This window comes from Electrona antarctica (assembly GCF_951216825.1).
Source record: "Electrona antarctica genome assembly, chromosome: 10".
NCBI lineage: Eukaryota > Metazoa > Chordata > Actinopteri > Myctophiformes > Myctophidae > Electrona > Electrona antarctica.
The window spans coordinates 50820237-50838586 of record NC_136791.1 but is presented as its reverse complement, the minus strand read 5'-3'; the positions used below and the strand labels follow the sequence as shown (position 1 = coordinate 50838586).

General features: G+C 42.9%; 2 protein-coding genes across 4 annotated transcripts in view; one reads left to right on the top strand and one right to left on the bottom strand.

Moving 5' to 3' along the window:
* Positions 1 to 4852, bottom strand: part of fam149b1 (family with sequence similarity 149 member B1) — a 31125-nt gene extending 26273 nt beyond the window's left edge. For all 3 annotated transcript variants that reach the window (XM_079513135.1, XM_079513133.1, XM_079513134.1), the window contains exons 1-4: positions 4336 to 4852; positions 3426 to 3539; positions 1629 to 1773; positions 623 to 777 (exon numbers count right to left, since the gene is read on the bottom strand). In XM_079513135.1, the coding sequence (XP_079369261.1) occupies positions 623 to 777; positions 1629 to 1773; positions 3426 to 3539; positions 4336 to 4382 (461 nt within the window). In that variant the 5' untranslated portion in view covers positions 4383 to 4852. The remainder of the gene's footprint in view (positions 1 to 622; positions 778 to 1628; positions 1774 to 3425; positions 3540 to 4335) is intronic.
* A 344-nt stretch (positions 4853 to 5196) lies between these two features.
* ecd (ecdysoneless homolog) lies at positions 5197 to 18350 on the top strand. The gene is made up of 14 exons (XM_079512109.1): positions 5197 to 5349; positions 5703 to 5946; positions 7090 to 7207; positions 7314 to 7401; positions 7582 to 7760; positions 7902 to 8094; positions 8425 to 8553; positions 9340 to 9465; positions 9943 to 10028; positions 10462 to 10571; positions 11391 to 11646; positions 12382 to 12449; positions 13196 to 13422; positions 17609 to 18350. The coding sequence occupies exons 2-14, from the start codon at positions 5712 to 5714 to the stop codon at positions 17840 to 17842; spliced, it is 2049 nt and encodes a 682-aa protein (XP_079368235.1). The 5' UTR covers positions 5197 to 5349; positions 5703 to 5711; the 3' UTR covers positions 17843 to 18350.

Genomic DNA, 18350 nt, shown 5'->3' with positions numbered 1-18350 from the left:
TATTAGGGCATGCCTGACACAGAACTCCATATATGGGAATAAAGGGACACAGAGAGACAGATACAGAAATCTCCATATATGGGCATAAAAGGGACACAGACAGATGGGTGGAACGGGTACTCTGACATGCCTGGGTACAACAGGTATTGAATAGCCGGGTGGGGCATGGATCTCCAACTTCCATCGTTACCGACTATGTGCTCTACAGCCGGGCACTGGTCTAGTTTTTTTTATAAAGCACAAAATCAATGTAACTGAAGTATTTATTTGACTCTCCTGTGTGACTGAGGTCCATGGCAACACTGAGACAGAGGTCAAGCTGGTGTATCCTACTATACATGGGCAAAATCTATCTGTGCGTGCCTGTGTGCATAAACTGCATATACCTTTACGTGTCTCAAGTACCGTCCAAACCGATCGACTTCAAACTCAGGTCGCACACCACTGAGCCAACCGGTATACCAAATGTTGGCATACACAGAGATCCAGTTATCAAGAACCACCAATGCGACATCTGTGTCATTTTAGATTTGAGCTAAAAAAAAGCATTATTTCATACTTTGGCTATTTTTAGAATCAGCCTCAGATCAGGAGGGAGAAGTGGATTCATATAGTGACCTACCGGAGGTGTGGGAACCTGGAAGCCCATTGCTGACACTCATCCTGCAGCCCGCGAAGCTGCCCTCCTCCTCCCTCACTACATGTCCCCTCGTACAGCTCCCTGTCGATCTCCTCAAACATCTGCTGGACCTGCCGTGATGCTGCCTTGTCAAACTCCTTTGGGACACAATCAAATATTGGGGGAATAGGGGCATAAGACAGACAGAGAGACAGGGTTCCCCAATTAACTTTCCTCAAGGGCCATATTTTGACTAGGGTACCAGGCTGGGGGCCGAGTCCGCACGGGCAAAGAAATTGGGTTTTTTATTTTTTCATTAATTAATTAAAAGTTGTTCTCAATCAGTGGTCCGGGGACCACCAGTGGTCCTTGAGGGGGTGCCCAGTTTGACATGCATAGGCTACTGACCCCCATTTAATGCCATTTATATCTGGGACCACCCCCCCCAAAAGAAAACATATTATTTATTTATTTTATTCTTCCAGGGGCCACAAGGGGGCTCTCCGCGGGCCGCAAATGGCCCGCGAGCCGCCTATTGGGGAACCCTGCACTAGTCATTACTGTACTCAGTGTCACATTGTGGTGAGACTTTAAATTTTTGAGCTGTTGTCAATGTTGGCACCTCACTGCTGAGCTGTGTTTATTTTACTGCAGGCTACAACATGCATAATGATGAGCTCTGGTGGCACCGACTAAGACAGAAATGGAAACACTATTGTTCAATGTGTATACTCTCAAAGTTAAATTAACATTTGTGATTTGACTTTGTATGTGTTTAACCCATTTTGACCTGACAGTTTTCTGAAAAAGCTATGTTTCTATGTCAGTGGTTCTTCGATTTTTCAAAAATAGCAGACCTACCTTGTAGATCTGCTATTTTTCAATAGCTAAAGCATAACATAATGCTAACACCAAAAGGGGTTCCCACCCAAAATGGGTTAATCCTGTGTGGGGGAAGTCCAGGTTTCAATCATTCAGTGAGGGAATGAGCTGAGTGAGGGACACTCACATCATATCCCCAGGAGAACTCAGAGCTTCTCTCCGTGGAGATCCCGGTGCCGGTATAGCTGTGGATGCCCGACCAGGACTGGGTGGTGTCTCCTGTGATGACAGTGGGACAGTCAGACCGGCCTGAGGCAGCTGATGTCTCCGAACTGAATGAGAAGGGGACAGGGAAAAGTCATACAAAGCATTTAGATGGTTGTATTAAAATCAGCCACGTGACCATGGGAGGGTGCCTTTTAATACCATCTCATCCCATCTCAAAAACATTGCATGTTTCAATGACAATAACAGATGGTATCATGAAGGAAAGGCATGCGGCTTCATCTCTGTTTATCTAAAGAACGAGAGCGTGATGTTATTTTCACACTCGATTTGATGGGTGATCAAAAGACCACCGTCTGCACTCTGAATCATTTCTTGTCCAACGAAAAAAGCTGGCACTGGCAGTGTTTGCTGGTGGGACTTCGAAGCCAGGTTAGAAGCATTGATGCTGCACTAGGGACTCCTGCTGGTTGTCAGAAGTTCAAGGAGAAGGTGGCGTGAACCTCTGCGTGTCGTTACTCTCTCCCATGTGAAACTCCATGCTGTCTGGTGAAAAGAAGCAGCTGCCGACTCTGAAGAGGTTTATTTGAAGAGGCATGTGGTTATACACCCTCCCCAGATAAACAGTGGGATTTGACAGTGATGAGGACTACAGTATGGATGGGGGAAATAACTGGGAGTAAAAGGGAAAAATAAATAGTTGCTCGACGAAAAACATTGGCGATGATAAAGGCACACATTTTCCAAGTGGAAATCAAAAAGCAAAGGTAAACGTAATTGAATATTCTAACAGGTCGCCTCATTACTTATTCTTTTAACTACACATACCAGCGTCTGAAGAAGGCAATGTGATATCAATTAATCCACAGCTCTTAGGCATCTGGTTTCACAAGTTCGGAGCTTTGAGATTCATTGCCGTTTTCCAGCAGGTGTACTGTTACAGAACACCTAGATAAGAGCCAGCTGCACAGAGAGAAAGCATCTATTGTGTAAACCTAAGAGCGTAATTTCAGCTCTTAGGTTTAAAATCAAGTCTACAAGGGCTCAAGTGGTAATACCCACACCTAATTCAAAGTTACAAAAGAATAATAATTTGCACACTGAAAAAAGTAAGCCAGAGGCTCTGGTTGTGAAAGAATTCATGACTCCGACCATTTTGTCTCCACAGCAGTGGCAGTGCGGGCGTTGTGATCTGTCAGTATATGATCCATGTCTTCATCTGCCAAGCTCTGCTGGCTAGTCTGTGCAATGTGTATATAAGTTACTTTTCTTTTTTTTATATATCCTTTATTTACCCAGGGAAGTAGCTGAACACAGGTGCTCATTTTCAGCAACGCCCTGCACATAGACACACACACACACACACACACACACACACACACACACACACACACACACACACACACACACACACACACACACACACACACACACACACACACACACACACACACACACACACACACACACACACACACACAAAAACCTGGGAGCTGACCAGTACAACCACAGTCTTATACTGTAGGCCACTAAGCAGCTCCAGGGGGAGCAGGTGGGGGTTCAGTGCCTTGCTCAAGGGCACTTCAGCAGTGTTGGGTGAGTGATGACAATCACCCAGATTCTTCCTGCCCGTCCGGGGAATCGAACCGGCAACCTTTCGGCTACAAGGGCGCTCCTCTAACCCTTAGGCCACCACTGGACTACATGGATTTGCTATATCTAGTGGGCTGCCTGTACAAAGAGCTCTTGTCCCAGTTACCTGGGAACGGAGACAGCTTCTTGGAGATCATGGAGGAAATGCTGAGGGGCCTGGTTATCATCCGCTTCCTCTGGGAGAGGGTGGTGGTCAAGACTGCTTCGGGACAAACCACGGCTGCCCAATAAAGAGATTCGGGACATTGATAAAACAATGAGAAGCAGGTATGTAATTGCAAATCTTTAGGCAATCATCACTGTGAATTGTTTGATATGAAACTGAAAAACAGCAAAAAAAAGAAAACAAAAAAAAGATTATTACAAGGTTAATTCTTTGTTTTCAGTGCTGAAAATGTATTGCCATCACACGTATCACATGTACGTGCTTGTGTGAGAGCATTGTGTAAAGTCCATCGACTGACCTTGGTATGACAGATGGACTATACTGTATATAGAATCAATACAATTCTCCTTTTACATCGACACATGATAGTGGTCACCAGTGTTGTCACTCATCGTCTCACTTTCTCCCACCAGTGAGCGACAACAATCAGTCAGGCTATGCAGAATCCACTTGTTTTTACAGAACATGTTCCATCCATGTGCTATAAACAGTAACAGCAGATAGGTGGGAACCAAGGATAAATGGGCACCTCAGTGTTAAATTGGGTATTTTTTCCTAAATGTGGTCAAATAAAACATTTGGAAAATATTTGAAGTAAAGTAAAGTATACATGATTAGAACATGCAACAAAAAAACCATCAAGTCCAGTTTGGGGCACAGACAAGATGTTGCAGGATAACAATAAGTCTGATAACCATGTACTGTGCATTTTCACAACATGTATTATTGTATTTCAAATGTAACATTTTGTAACATTTTGGAGAGCCAATTTCACATAGGTGCCCCTTCATGAGCCGAGTCGGAGTCCCTTCAAATGCCCATGTATCCCCTATAACAGCTCTTTACTCACATCTCGAGTTTGTGCGAAACAGGCCGTCTGTTGTATCTAGAAATCATCCTCTTTCTCGGGGTTTAAAGGCACAAGCCCTGAGCTCTCATTCCACTCGCCTCCTCCAGTTCCACGACTCGCTGTGAACTCTTTGGACAGAGGACGGACATTTCCTCTTCTACACACCAACACCATTAATCAAAAAGAGCCTGTAGCCTGATTTTAGCTACGATGCTGTTAATTGTGGCAGGTAATGTTATGAAGCGTATTGTGGTATTATTCTACCATTAGCTAGCTAGCTGACCGTACGATTATATAGAGATTTATAGCCATATAGGGGGCGTAAAAGCAAGACATTTCTCCTCTTCAATTCGCCATATAAAGTACATTTAAATAATGTGCTTTTTCGTCGTGATGTTGTCCATTGATCCAATTCATTGATACATGAGAATGTCTTATCAGTATCCCCACTTCAGAGGAGAAAGAGCAGATTCACAACAACACCAATCAAAACGGCTGTCATGGATACCTAACTTAGTATTCGCATTGCTTCATGGGAAATAGATTTCGAACTACAACTGGGGGCCATTTGTTTTGTTGAAATTGTTGCAATATTGACTACAACTCCCTACTTCCATCACGACTGATTACGCTTCTGAACTCTAACCGCCCATTACTGGGAAACGTCCAGTAATTATAAAGGTTCCTGTCCGCCACGCAAATATATTGAAGTAATTATTAAAATGTAATTAAAATTGTGAAAATCTGCAACGTATACTAAACACACATTTTCATAATGTTTAATGTGTTTTCCAACCAAACAGATGTACACATATAGAGTAAACATAAAAGCTAGGAACTAACATTTCTCATATTGGTTGCTAGTCGAAAGGATTTTATGAACGAACGAAAACAACGTGGAGCGGCATGCTAAAGACGTTTGGGTTTTTTTTTACACTTCATTTTTCGGTTTTATGAATCCTCATTCTGTATGCATTAAATTAGAATCTTATATGAACTGAAAAACAAGTCCAGGTATGACCGACTATTACGTATATGAGCATTCACTGATTTCACTGATATACCCATAAGGGCACCTTATTGCCAATTGCTTAACTTACTTGACTGATTTTATGACATATTTGGAGCCCTTGTCTTCTGCTACATTAATGTATGGCTATATGTGTTATTGAATGTATTTCTGTTGAATGTGGGCAATGTAGCCTAAGTGATTGATGTACATAGATGTGTTGAAGGACATCAACAGTCTTTCCTCAAACTACAGTCATGTTAATTAACTCTCAGATATGATAGTCAGTTAAAAATGTATAAATTAACTCAGGATTTTGTTCCGTGTTCTCACCTATCTTCTCATCATCATATGACAGATAATTTGGATGAGAGCCACCATGGATCCATTATCCATGGTCCAATCAATATCAAGGAGGATGGTGCAGGAGGATGTGGTCCAGTACAAACTCTTTTTAATCCATCCTGATTGTTCAGATTCCAAAAACCTCAAACAGCGTCTGACACATTTAGTAGAGGAGAGTCTGGCCAAGGTTGCCCCGCTCCTGGTGAATTACATCTGGCAGCATCAATCGTTCAACCTCAAATACAAGCCAGAGAAAGGTGAAGGAGTTACAACTACTATGAAATTGTGACTTTACTTTGGCTTGCAATGTTTGCATTCTGCTGTCAACCTTTGCACAATGACACTTTGGTAGAGGTTTGAGTTGTGTAGTTAACTTGTCATGTTGTAATAATAGTCCAATTAGCCCTTCGCTAAATCCCACCACAAAAAGCGATTGTCCAATGCCAAACCAAATAGTTTAGCAACAGTTGCTATGCAGGTGAAGCTTTCACCACCTCATAGCTGTCAATGTTATTTTGCATGGCTGTGTTGTTGAACATATACACAGCTTAACGTTGAGAAAGTTACATGACTGACCCACCCAGGTGAAGGCTATTGTTGACAATCAGAGATTCAACAGCTACTAAATGAGGTGTACTGAAATAATCGATTTCTCCATTTATATGGAAAAATCCCGTCATTTAACATGCATCTCTATGGGGGAGAAGGACGGCTTGCCCAGTCTCCTTGCTGCTAACGTGCCTATTGGACAAGGACGGGTTAGGGAGGGACTTAGCGAATTGCTCCACTGATTAGAAATTGATATTCCAAAAGTCTCCTCAGTGATTTGCATTGTACAGTGAAACAGCTCTCAAAGTCACTCCTTTAGCCAATAAACAAACACAATCAAAGCTGATTCTGCACACAAAATCTGGTGGTAATCTTTTAACATAAAATTTGACAAAAACTTCCCGTTGATTTTAATGTTTGAACATCCGGATCTAGTACCGAACTTCTACCTACAATAATAAGCTAAATCAACATGAAGTTTACTTTTATTTAACTTTTAATGCTGTACTGCGTTTTGTGATGTGTGTGTATATATTGTGTGTGTGTATATATTGCTTTGTTTGTGTTTGTTTATGAGCTAAAAGAGTGACTTTGTTTTCACCATGCAGTTTAAGTCAATGATGAGTTTTGAAATCAATTTCTAATAAACAGAGCAATATATCTTGCCAATTGGACTAGTTACATCATTCCAAGGTAGCTACACTATATCGAAGTGTCACTGCGCTTTAAGTCAATTTAATCATTTTCCAAATGTGGCTATTGCATGGTGGGGAAAAACAACATTCCTGTCATGCACAGCCAGCATCCCCTGGTTTTGAATATACTGATAATGACGTGTTCTTTATTGGCAGGAGATGTTCCCGCTCACATTGAAGGCAACACTCAATTTGGGGACAACGTGGAAGATGAGTGGTTTATTGTTTATCTCCTCCAACAGATCACGGAGGCATTCCCTGAATTAGCAGCCAGGTGAAACAATGTTATTATTATTATTTTTTATGTTGTGGGGATTTTTTTAATCTGTTTAGTTTTCCTTTATAGTTCATATTATGATAGTTGATATTTTTGCGCACAGGGTTGAGGACACTGATGGAGAGTTCCTTTTGATTGAGGCAGCAGACTATCTTCCTAAGTGGCTGAGTCCAGAGAACAGTATGAACAGGGTGAGAATTCTATAATAGGTAGTAAAGAAAACTATGACGATCAGTGTTCCCATATGTTGTCTCAATCTGTCCATTTGTCTGTCAAATTAGCAATTCTTGTGCCCTCTTGTCAACAGCTGAATGTTAGTCTAAGTATATATTTTTCCCCCTTTGGATGTCTCTTGTCAATGTCCCGTTTAGGTGTTCATTCATAAAGGAGACCTGTACATCCTGCCGTGCCCATCTGGGTCCAGTACAGTGGGCCTTCCCAGGGGTGTGGTCCCCAGCATGGCCCAGGCTTTAACCATGCTGTCTTCTCACACTGAGGCCTGCCGCGCAAGCCCCAAAATTAGCTTGGCCCTGAAGAAACGGCTTGAGGGGTGAGGGGAATGCTCACTGTCATAGGCCTCAGATCACTGGAGGACAAGATGGATTATAAAGCCAAGTCACAAAATACTGTCTTTTAAAGTCAAAGTGTTGAGTATTGTGTTGTGTATATGTTATTTATTTCTTCCTCTCAGGTACCCAGAGAAGATTACTGTTAGCCTTCACCGTGCCCGCTGCTTCTTACCGGCAGGCATTGTCACGGTGTTGGCACTGCGACCAGACCTGGTGGCACCGGCAGTGTCGGCCTTCTACCTTCGGGATCCAGTCGATCTCCAAGCCTGTAGGAGCTTCAAGACCTTTCCTCCTGATACGCGAGTCCTCACCACGGTACTCCCTCACAGATCATTAATTTAATCTAATGATTCGATTTCTTATATATAATCACAATTGTCAATGACCAACCTGTTTAACCCATTCTGGGCGGGAAAAATAGCAGATCTACAAGCTCATAGCGCGCCACCGAGTGGCGCGCTACGAGCTTGTAGGACTGCTATGTTTGAAAAATCGTGAAAATATTTATTTCAGAAAACTGGAGGATTTAGAAGATTTTTTTTAAATTTCGAGGTCAGGCCAAAATGGATTAAAACAGGTTGGTCAGTTTCTAAAACAGAAAATTCACTGAATGATTGTAACCCTTATGCTATTTCAATTTTGCAGGTGAAGTTTACCCGCTGTCTGTACGCCCAGCTACAGCAGCAACCGTTCACCCCAGACCGGAGGAGTGGCTTCACCCTGCCTGCTCGCTCTCATCCCCAGTACAAAGCCCACGAGCTGGGTATGAAACTGGTGAGCCAAGCTTAATGCTATCTACTTCTTGCATTTACTTACAGTAAAAGTGATTAGAGAATTCCTGTACTCACTGTATATTTCTGTATATACTAACCTATATGTTAATATATATCCAATAAGGTATTGGTGTGAATGGGAGCGAGGGGTGGGTCGTTACTCAGTAGAAGCCAATCACAATCAATCATTTAACACTCCCTGCTCCAAAAACCAACCTCCTTAAACAAACAGTTATGTATCGATCAATATCTTTTTGGAACGATGTTACCATCTCACATTAATATAATACAAAATAAATTATCTTTCAAATATGCTTTAAAGGAACACTTGTTACAGCTGACCACATGACCGGAATGTAATTCTTATTATGTTGTATTCAATTTTATAGAATAAATTGTAATTATGTATTTTCATGTATTTAATCTTGTTGTAATTATGTATTTATGTACTTTTTGTATGTATTTTATATGGACCCCAGGAAGATTAGCTGTCGCCCCGGCGTCAGCTAATGGGGATCCATTCAATAAACAATAAACAAGCTCCAAAAGCATACCCTACTTTATCATCAATTCAAAAATTAATAGTCAATTCATAATCTATATACAACGATTGGAAACAAAGTCTTTATAAAAGCTTTACTACGGTAATGTGTAATACGTTGTTCAATAAGTTGTCCAGCAGCACTAATATGTACCCCACCAGACCAATGCTTTGAGAAATGAGTGCAACTTAACCTGTGCATGCATCTATTCATGTATCTCTTCTTGTTGTGTACAACACCCACAGGCCCATGGCTTTGAGATCCTGTGCTCTAAGTGCAGAAGGCCATCTTCAGAGCCTGAAGACCCAGTCACCTGTTACCCTGAGTGGAAGGGCTTCCTGGAGAGCCTGAAGAGAAATGAATACTTCCGGGTGAGTCATTAGTAGTAGCCTTGCCGAGCCATGATCGAGGCCCATAGGGCAGGAGCCTATCTCCTGTTTCTGTAGCGTGAGGCAGCTTGATGTACAAGTACACCCCCTGGACATGACGCTAGTATGTCGCCAATCCAACCCTTGATGCTGAGTGTCAAGCAGGGAGGCACTGGGTCCCATTTTTAGAGTCTTTGGTATGACCCGGCTGGGGATTGAACCCCGACCTCCCAGTCTCAGGGTGGACACTCTAACCACAAGGCCACTGAGCTGGTCATTAGTAGTCAGACACTAACATCTGATAACGTTGATGCATTGGATTTAACCCTACAAGGGCAGGTCAGCATAAATGTTAAATGTCTGGAATTTAACAAAATTATTCTAACTTCTTGTGGTTAATGAAGGGATTAGATTGTGCTTGTCTGTGTTAACCACCGCTGAGCTTGACGAGCTGAATGCTGTGGCTTTTGTGGAATTTAGGGGGAGCTTGAAGGCTCAGTGAGCTATAGAGAGCTGATGACGGCAGCAGAAAACTTCTTCAAACAGTCAGTCTCCCCATCACACAGGTGAGGTGTGTGTGTGTGTGTGTGTGTGTGTGTGTGTGTGTGTGTGTGTGTGTGTGTGTGTGTGTGTGTGTGTGTGTGTGTGTGTGTGTGTGTGTGTGTGTGTGTGTGTGTGTGTGTGTGTGTGTGTGTGTGTGTGTGTGTGTGTGTGTGTGTGTGTGTGTGTGTGTGTGTGCGCGCAAACTCTAACAGAGAGGACGGATAAATACACACCAAAGTGTTGGAGGTCAGGTGTGGCTGCATATACTGTAGCAACCAGAGGGTTCAGTCTGTTTGAAGAGGGTGCCTTTCACATGGAGTGTGTGTGTGCTCTGTCTGCATTCATGTATGTTGTGTGTGTGTGTGTGTGCTCTGTCTGCATTCATGTATGTTGTGTGTGTGTGTGTGTACTCTGTCTGCATTCATGTATGTTGTGTGTGTGTGTGTTTATCTGTAGTTCCAGCAGCAGGTCAACAGGTGATGATATTCTTCAGCTACTGCAGAGCTCTCCTCCATTCAACCTGGATGAACTGAGGAAGCAAGAGTCACAGCTCCCCCCAGAGGATAGTAAGTGGAAGTGCACATGCCTTGCATAACTTGACTTACAGTATTTCACCAGGGCTTAGTTGCTATACCTATATTATAATTTTCTCCACGACCACCAGGCCTAAGGCCGGAGACTATGTTTTCGCGCGCGCGTGTGTGTGTGTGTCAAACTGTGTCAAATAGAATACATATTATTACTGCTTTAGAGTCTGAAATGATTGATTTGATATGAATAGAAATTCTTTTTCCTTTCTCTTTCCTATTTTCTCTGCCCTCTGATTTACGTAAATGGTGCATTTATTTAGAAACTATGCAAGGCACCAACCTGCACATCGGGAGCAATTATCCCGTCGCTAAGTCCCTCCCCAACCCGTCCTTGTCCAACAGGCATTTAAATAAACTAGAAATACGAGGAAATGAGGGAACAGCAGTATGCTACTCAATCAATGTACTGCACGGTAAGACTACGGTGATTAGTATTATTGACATCACCTGAGTGGGTCAGTCGTGTAACTTTCCCAACGTTAAGCTGCCTATGTGAGTATGTGTTCAACAACACAGCCATGCAAAATAAGTTAACATCTATGAGGTGGCGAAAGCTTGCCCAGCTTAGCAACGGTTGCTATAACTATTTGGATTGGCATTGGACAATCGCTTTTGGGGTGGGCCGGTGGGGTTTAGCAAAGGGCTAATTAGGGGTTCAGAGTCTTGCTCAAGGACCCGGCATTGAACTGGGAACCTCATGGTTCCCATCCGGCACCGGGCTGCTTTACCAGCCACTCTACCCCTGAGCCACTCTCGCTCAAGGCTTCTGTCTTTCTGTCTCTTCTCTGTCTCCAGGCGACAACTGGTTGGATATTACAACTCAGGAGTTAGAGCGCATGTTGGAGCAGAGAATTGGGGGAGGCACAAGTGTCGACAGCCAAAAGTCGACGTCCACCAAGCATGAGTTGCATGTCAGGGGTGCAGATGAGACGAGGAAGGAGGAGGAAGATAAAGAAAACGATGAGGCTGGCTACAGCCTGGTAGCAGTGAGCCAGAGCATGAAGAAGTTCCTCAATGCCATGTCTTCACATGAGGGGGCCGAGTTACCCTGGTGAGTTAGACTCAGTGGCCCACAGGCCAGTTCAGTCAATAATACACATCATGCTGTGTTTTAAGGTGTTTTATAGGAAAAGAGAAGGGAACCCGCACACTCATATGCTCCAAAAGATACATTTATTTGACGACGTTTCGAGCCAAGGCTCTTCATCTGGTCAAACTCAGACCAGATGAAGAGCCTTGGCTCGAAACGTCGTCAATAAATGTATCTTTTGGAGCATATGAGTGTGCGGGTTCCCTTCTCTTTTCCTATGTCCCTTTTTGAACCCAGCACCTCCACGAAGTGATGTGCGTATTTTACTTTAGTTTAAGGTGTTTTATCAAATGATAAAAAGTGGATGATCTTGTAGTAAGCCTTGCTGAGGTTATGAATAGAACTCTATCACTCTGGTGCAAATGGATAATGTAATGGATTTGCAAACTCCAACTTTAGTCTAAAAAGCCCTTTTTGCATGCAAATGAAATGGCACATATCCACACAAACCATGACACCTTTTCTCCTGCTGAATGTTTGCCCAGCGACGCTATGTTTACCCAGTCACTACTGCCACCTACATGGGAGGAATCAGGAATGCTTTACAGCTGTTGTATTTATTGAGAGAGAGAGAGAGAAAACCTGGGCTTGCTTACTGGTAATGTGTACTGGCAAATGTGGCAATGAAGAAATCTATTCCCATATAAATAATAAATATGCAACTGGTTTCTACCTTGTTTTCCTCCTGTATTCCAGGATCCACTCAAATCAGCCTTTCACGTTGGATCCAGATTCCATGGCCATTGCCCTGGACAGACTACTAGGTATGATCACAATTGCACTTTGAATGCATCAGCATTTATTTTTTTTGTGTGTTTTTTTTGTTGTTGTTTGCTCTCTCTCTCTCTATACTTTTTAGTATTTTTAAATGGCTTTGAGAACACACAAAGGCATACAGGGGAATGCCTTGTGTGTATTGTGGAAGTGACAATAAAAACAGATTCTGACAAAAAAGGTCCTTTTGCACTCCCGCTACTGGGAGACATGATAGCAAGCAACCAGTGCGTGAGACATATTTTGAGATCCCACACTGTCTTCACTTTGTAGCCTAATAAAATACTTTTTTGCTGTAAGTGAATACCTTAGAGTATATATATGAATAGAGACGGCACCGGAGGAAACCCTGAGGCGCAATGGACATAGTGGCCGAATTTGGTATTGCAGCGTGGGCCAAACACATGAACGCGCTGGTCCGTTGACTATCATTGCGCACGTTCATGATGACACGTGAACGCGGTTTCAGTGCAATGGCAGCGCGTTCATGTGTTTGGCCCAATCAATCCCAGAATGCACTCTGTTCCTACAAGGAAGGAGGAGTGAAATCGCCTCATGCGCTTTTGAGCAACTTAATGCAAGTGGATGGGAGGAGAACTCGGGTGACGTCTCTATTCATATATACTCTAAGGTGAATACAGTGTGAGGGATCTCCATTTTTTCCCCCTTATACCAAAGTTGACAAAACGTACAGTCCATGCCTCTATGCACTCAACATGCCGTTCACTTGTTTCAGGGAGTAATGAAGGCGAGCTTGATTCAGATGATCTCGATGATGATGAGGAGGAGGAGGATGATGATGATGATGATGATGATAGTAGTGACGAGGAAGAGGCAGAAGGCAGTTCCTCTTGTTCTGGAGGGAAGAAGGAGGAAGAAGCTTTGGACAGTCTCAAAAAATACATGGACCAAATGGACCATGAACTAATGGGCACTAATATAGGACAAAGCTTTGCTCAAAAGGTAAGTCCCTTCCTTCAAAATTCACTGTGTCTATCCTGCTTCCAGTGAGCCACTTCGGGAGCAAGCCATGTGGGTCTGTAGTGCATGGGTCTGTGTGTCGTAACTTATAATAATTTGACCTACCGTAATATTGATAAGAGTTCAGTTTACATTTACATACATTACAAAAACGAAATATAATGCATTCAAATTATGTCAATTTACATGGGGAACGAAAAAAAACAAGAAAAAGAAAAACCCAGTCCATTTGGAGATTCACATCTGCTACTGCAGAGCAATTGTCCAAGTGCCTGAAAAATACTACCGTACATTAGGTCATGCCTTCTGGTGGAGATTTGCGCTCTTAGTAAGACAAAATAAGAAAACTGTATGCTTTCAAAAGGTTTTTTTTTGTCAGGTTTTTATTGAGAACAGATTATAAATTGTTACACAAACATTATGATATGATGTACATGTTTCTTTTATAGAAAACAAAAAAGTATTTCCCATACTGCTCAGTGACACCGCATACCATAGAATAAAATAGTAAGATGATGAAATGCTCATGGAAAAAGAAATCTGAAAAGAAAATGGCGTACAGTCAACCAAACGTTTTTTTTTAATCATCCATGACATAAGTAGTAAACATATTGTTCTCCCCCAGGGCTCAATCCTTGGGCCCATTCTTTTTGTACTTTACTTACTCCCCCTAGGCCAGGGTTCCCCAATAGGTTGGCCCACGGGCCATTTGCGGCCCGCGGAGCGCCCCCTTGTGGCCCCTGGAAGAATTTAAAAAAACAAAACAACAGGGCATCCTTTTCAAATGGGGTCTTGCCCTGAAAATGAATTTTCAGGGCAAGACCTCGACCTTGTGCAGACTTGTCCCCCAGCCTGGTACCCTAGTCAAAATATGGCCCTTGAGGAAAATTAATTGGGGAACCCTGCCCTAGGCCCTAGGGTCAATTTTACGTAAACACGGCATGTCCTTCCATTGTTATGCTGACGACTCCCAAATCTACCTCCCATCAAGCGAGACAGTACCACGCCTCCAAGCCAACTCCTGGAATGTCTGGATGACATTAAAGCCTGGATGGCTTTACATTTTTAAAATTTAAATGAGAGCAAAACGGAGATAATCATTTTTAAACCCAGTCTTGCTGCAAATATGTCCGAAATGGACCTCGGCCCCCTGGCACAATACATTAAACCCACTGTTACCAACCTAGGTGTAAAGATGGACAGTGACTTTTTAATGGATAAACAGGTGAATTTAGTTTTAAAATCAGCTTTTTTCCAGCTCAGGATTTTATCGAAGGTGAAGCCTTTTTTAACTTTTGTAGATTTTGAAAAAGTCATACATGCTTTTATCACTACCCGCCTGGATTACTGCAATGCACTTTATATTGGGGCTAGCCAGGGCTGCACTTATAGACTGCAATTAGTGCAAAATGCTGCAGCACGCCTTCTGACAGGCACAAGAAGGCGTGACCACATTTCTCCCATTTTAGTCAAGTTCAATCAAGTTTAAGATTTTATTGTTTCTTTTTAAATCCCTTCATGGGCTAGCACCTCCTTATATTTCAGATCTTTTAAAATTGTACGTCCCATAAAGGTCATTGAGATCAGCAGACAAGCTCCTGCTGGAGGTCCCGAAGTCCAAGCTGAGACTTAGGGGAGATCGTGCCTTTTCTGTAGCTGCCCCTAAACTTTGGAATGAACTCCCCCTCTCTGTAAAACTGCCCCCCTCTATCCCTATCTTTAAATCCCGTCTTAAAACACTTTTTTATTCCCAAGCTTTTACCCCAGAGTGAGTTATTTTTTGTTTTACTGTTTTTTTCTCCACCCTGCTGTATATTTGTATCTCTATAATGTGTTTTTTATCTTTGACGATTTTGTGCACTTTTCTATTTGTGTTTTTTCAACTTTTTGTTATGTTATGTAAAGCACTTTGGTCAACTCTGTTGTTTTTCAATGTGCTCTATAAATAAAGTAGGATTGGATTGGAAAGAAGGCATGCCCTAATTATGTACAGTGTGTAGTATAGAGCGTCCCTACCAGGGCCCAGGAAATGATTCTCCGTTCATTTTCCTCATAGACATTTCAGAAAGTAATTATTTAAAGACGTTTACGCCGCGGACAAAGCCAACTCTTGTCGTGACAAATCTTGACAACACTTTTTTTGTTGTTTTTCTTCTATGTAATTATTTGTTTGGTCCAAAATATTGTGTGTGTTGTCATGATTTGTCACGACTCGAGTTGGCTTCGTACGACGCTTAAAAGGTCTTTAAAATAAATACTTTTTGAAATGTCTATGGGAAAAATGCATTGTGATTAATTTCCTAGGCCTGGCGTCGTCATGAAAGGGGACTGCGACGCTCTATACCCTGCAGTACTTTTCTTGCCCTGTATCTTAAACTGCTGTGCGACTGAATTTACCTTGCAGGAGCAATAACCGTCTTAGTTTATCATCCAGGGATAGGGCCCAACAAGCTCAATGCTTCTCCCACTTGGACAATTGGTCAGCAGTAGCATATGCGAATCGCCAAATGGACTTGGTGTTTTTTTTTTTTTTTTTTTTTTCATCTAAATCGACCTAATTTTTAAGGCTCTCGGGTGGCACAGTGGTAAAGTCCCTGTCCGGTCACTCAACACCGAGTACATCCTCAAGAAGGCGACTGTACTTTCTGAGGCGCCTTAAAAAGTTTGGCCTAAGTACAAAAGGACTAGTGAACTTTTATCGCTGTATAATTGAAAGTGTCTTAACTGGCTGTATCACAGTGTGGTACGGTAACACGACCGCTCAGGACTGCAACAGGTTGCAGAGGACCGTTAAAACAGCAGCTAAAATCATCGGTAACACAGAACTACCCAGTCTCCACAACATCTACACCACTCGTTGTATGAAAAAAAGCCCACAACATCATCAAAGACACCAGCCATCCCGCAAATACCCTGTTCAAACAACTCCCTTCCAAAAAACACTACCGGAGCATCAAATCTCGCACCACCCGTCTAGCCCTTTCCACACCTAAGCGCAAAGCGGACGACAGCCACGCACTTCTTAAGCTCTGCGCAGCTTAAATTCCGAGTTTTTAGACAGCTGGTGGATGGAAAAGAAGTTCCACCTCCGCGGACTTTTTGCGCGACGGCCAGATTCCCGGAAAAGCTCTCCTCCGCGCAAAAAGTCTGCGGAGGTGGAGCTTCTTTTCCATCCACAAGCTCAAACTCAGAATTTAAGCTGCGCGCAGCCGAGAACGTGCGCGGCTCTTTCCATAGTGTGGCAGCACCTTCTCAGTAACAGTTTCTTCCCCCAGGCAGTCAGGCTGCTGAACAGCTGACCTGGAACTGTATTGCACTGTATTGTCACCCACTTGCACTTTTTTTGTGTTTTTGTCTTTTTCTTTGCACTATAGATGTTTGTCTATGTCCTGTGTATGTAAGACTGACAAAGCTCTGTGCTAAATAATTTTCATTGTATTTATACTCTGTATCTATACATATGACAAATAAACCGGAACCTGAACCTGAACCTGAACAGAGGTTGTGGGTTAAATTACACCGTTTTTCAAGCGGCTTTGTCAGGCGTCTATGTGAACACAATTGGCCCGTGCTCGGGGGAGGGGGGAAGCCGGACGGGGAGTGTGATGTTTGTCACTGCATGTACTCCTACGGGCTCGGGCAGCACCTGGCAGCAGGGGTTGTTGGGCGGGAGGAGTAGCACAAAAAGGCTCTATGGCCCCATTTACACTGGCAGACAAATCTAGCCTGAATCAGATCTGTGCCACATCAAGATTGAAATCCGATTGGTTTAAATGGTCACATGACTCATTTAGACAAATCAGATTCCAATCTGGATGTGGCTCAGATCTGATTCAGGCTGGATTTGGCTGCCAGTGTAAATGGGGCCTATGTCTCCTGGTGGGGGCTCCTCACTGGTAGGTGAGTCGGTAGGATACAACAGCCCATGACTATATAGCCTATGTGCATGCCTATATACTAATTATTTCGGTTTATATTTTGTACATTTTGTTTTGTACATTTTGCCCTGCTACTAAAAGATTAGGACTTTCATAGGTACTTTGAGGTGTATTATGGATGTTTTTTTTGCTGTTCCAAAATGTGACATTCACGATGTAGTATTGAAGTGTAATTTTATCTCTTGCTTTATAATAATTAACGTATTGTTAAAACTTTCTCTTCCTTCCAGGAGAAGAGTGGCGGGGCAGGCTTAGTCGATGGTTGCCCCCTGAACAGTGAGGGTGTCCCAAGGGAGGGAGAGGCAGAGGACACAGAGCCAGAGATCCAGCCTCTGGATGTGGACCTCAACCTGATCTCCAACCTGCTGGAGTCCCTCAGCGCTCAGGATGGACTGGCTGGCCCGGCCTCCAGTCTGCTGCACAGCTTGGGCCTCCACCTGCCCCCCAACGCCGACCGCGACTAACCCAGTAAGACCTGAGGTTGAGATTTGTGTTTAAAGAAATGCAAATAAAAAATAACATGTGCAAGCTCAGCACAGCACAAAGTGACATGTCGTGAGCTAGCCATCACAAAAATGTAAAATGACAGAGTTGGGTTAAGGGTGGAGGAGATAACTCCGCTAACGAGGACTGACAGGTATTTTATTTACAGGGCATCTTTTCATGAAACAGAAGCTGTCATCAGACTTAATTAGAATAATGGACTAGGTGTGCTGATCTAAGATAATGTTTCATGTCAGCTTTGTTCTTGACCTGAAAGAGACCTGAAACGTGCTGAGAGGCTAAATTGATCCTGGTTGTGGAGATGGCACAGATTAGTGACGTTTTGCTGAAGGAGAATGATAGTAACTTACTGGAGCCATTGAACCATAAGCATGTTTGAATCACTAATGTCAATTGTGTGTATTTCTATTTGTTGTGTAATTTGAGGATTGAAGGGACAGTTTTGTTATGTGTTTATTGTGCACAGCA

Bases quoted from the DNA above. Each gene is read 5' to 3' on its own strand.
- ecd (XM_079512109.1), top strand. From the start codon at position 5,712: ATGAGAGCCACCATGGATCCATTATCCATGGTCCAATCAATATCAAGG. The intron at 10,572-11,390 runs GTAAGTGGAAGT...CTCTGTCTCCAG, and splicing joins ACAGCTCCCCCCAGAGGATA to GCGACAACTGGTTGGATATT. The intron at 13,423-17,608 runs GTAAGTCCCTTC...TCTTCCTTCCAG, and splicing joins GACAAAGCTTTGCTCAAAAG to GAGAAGAGTGGCGGGGCAGG.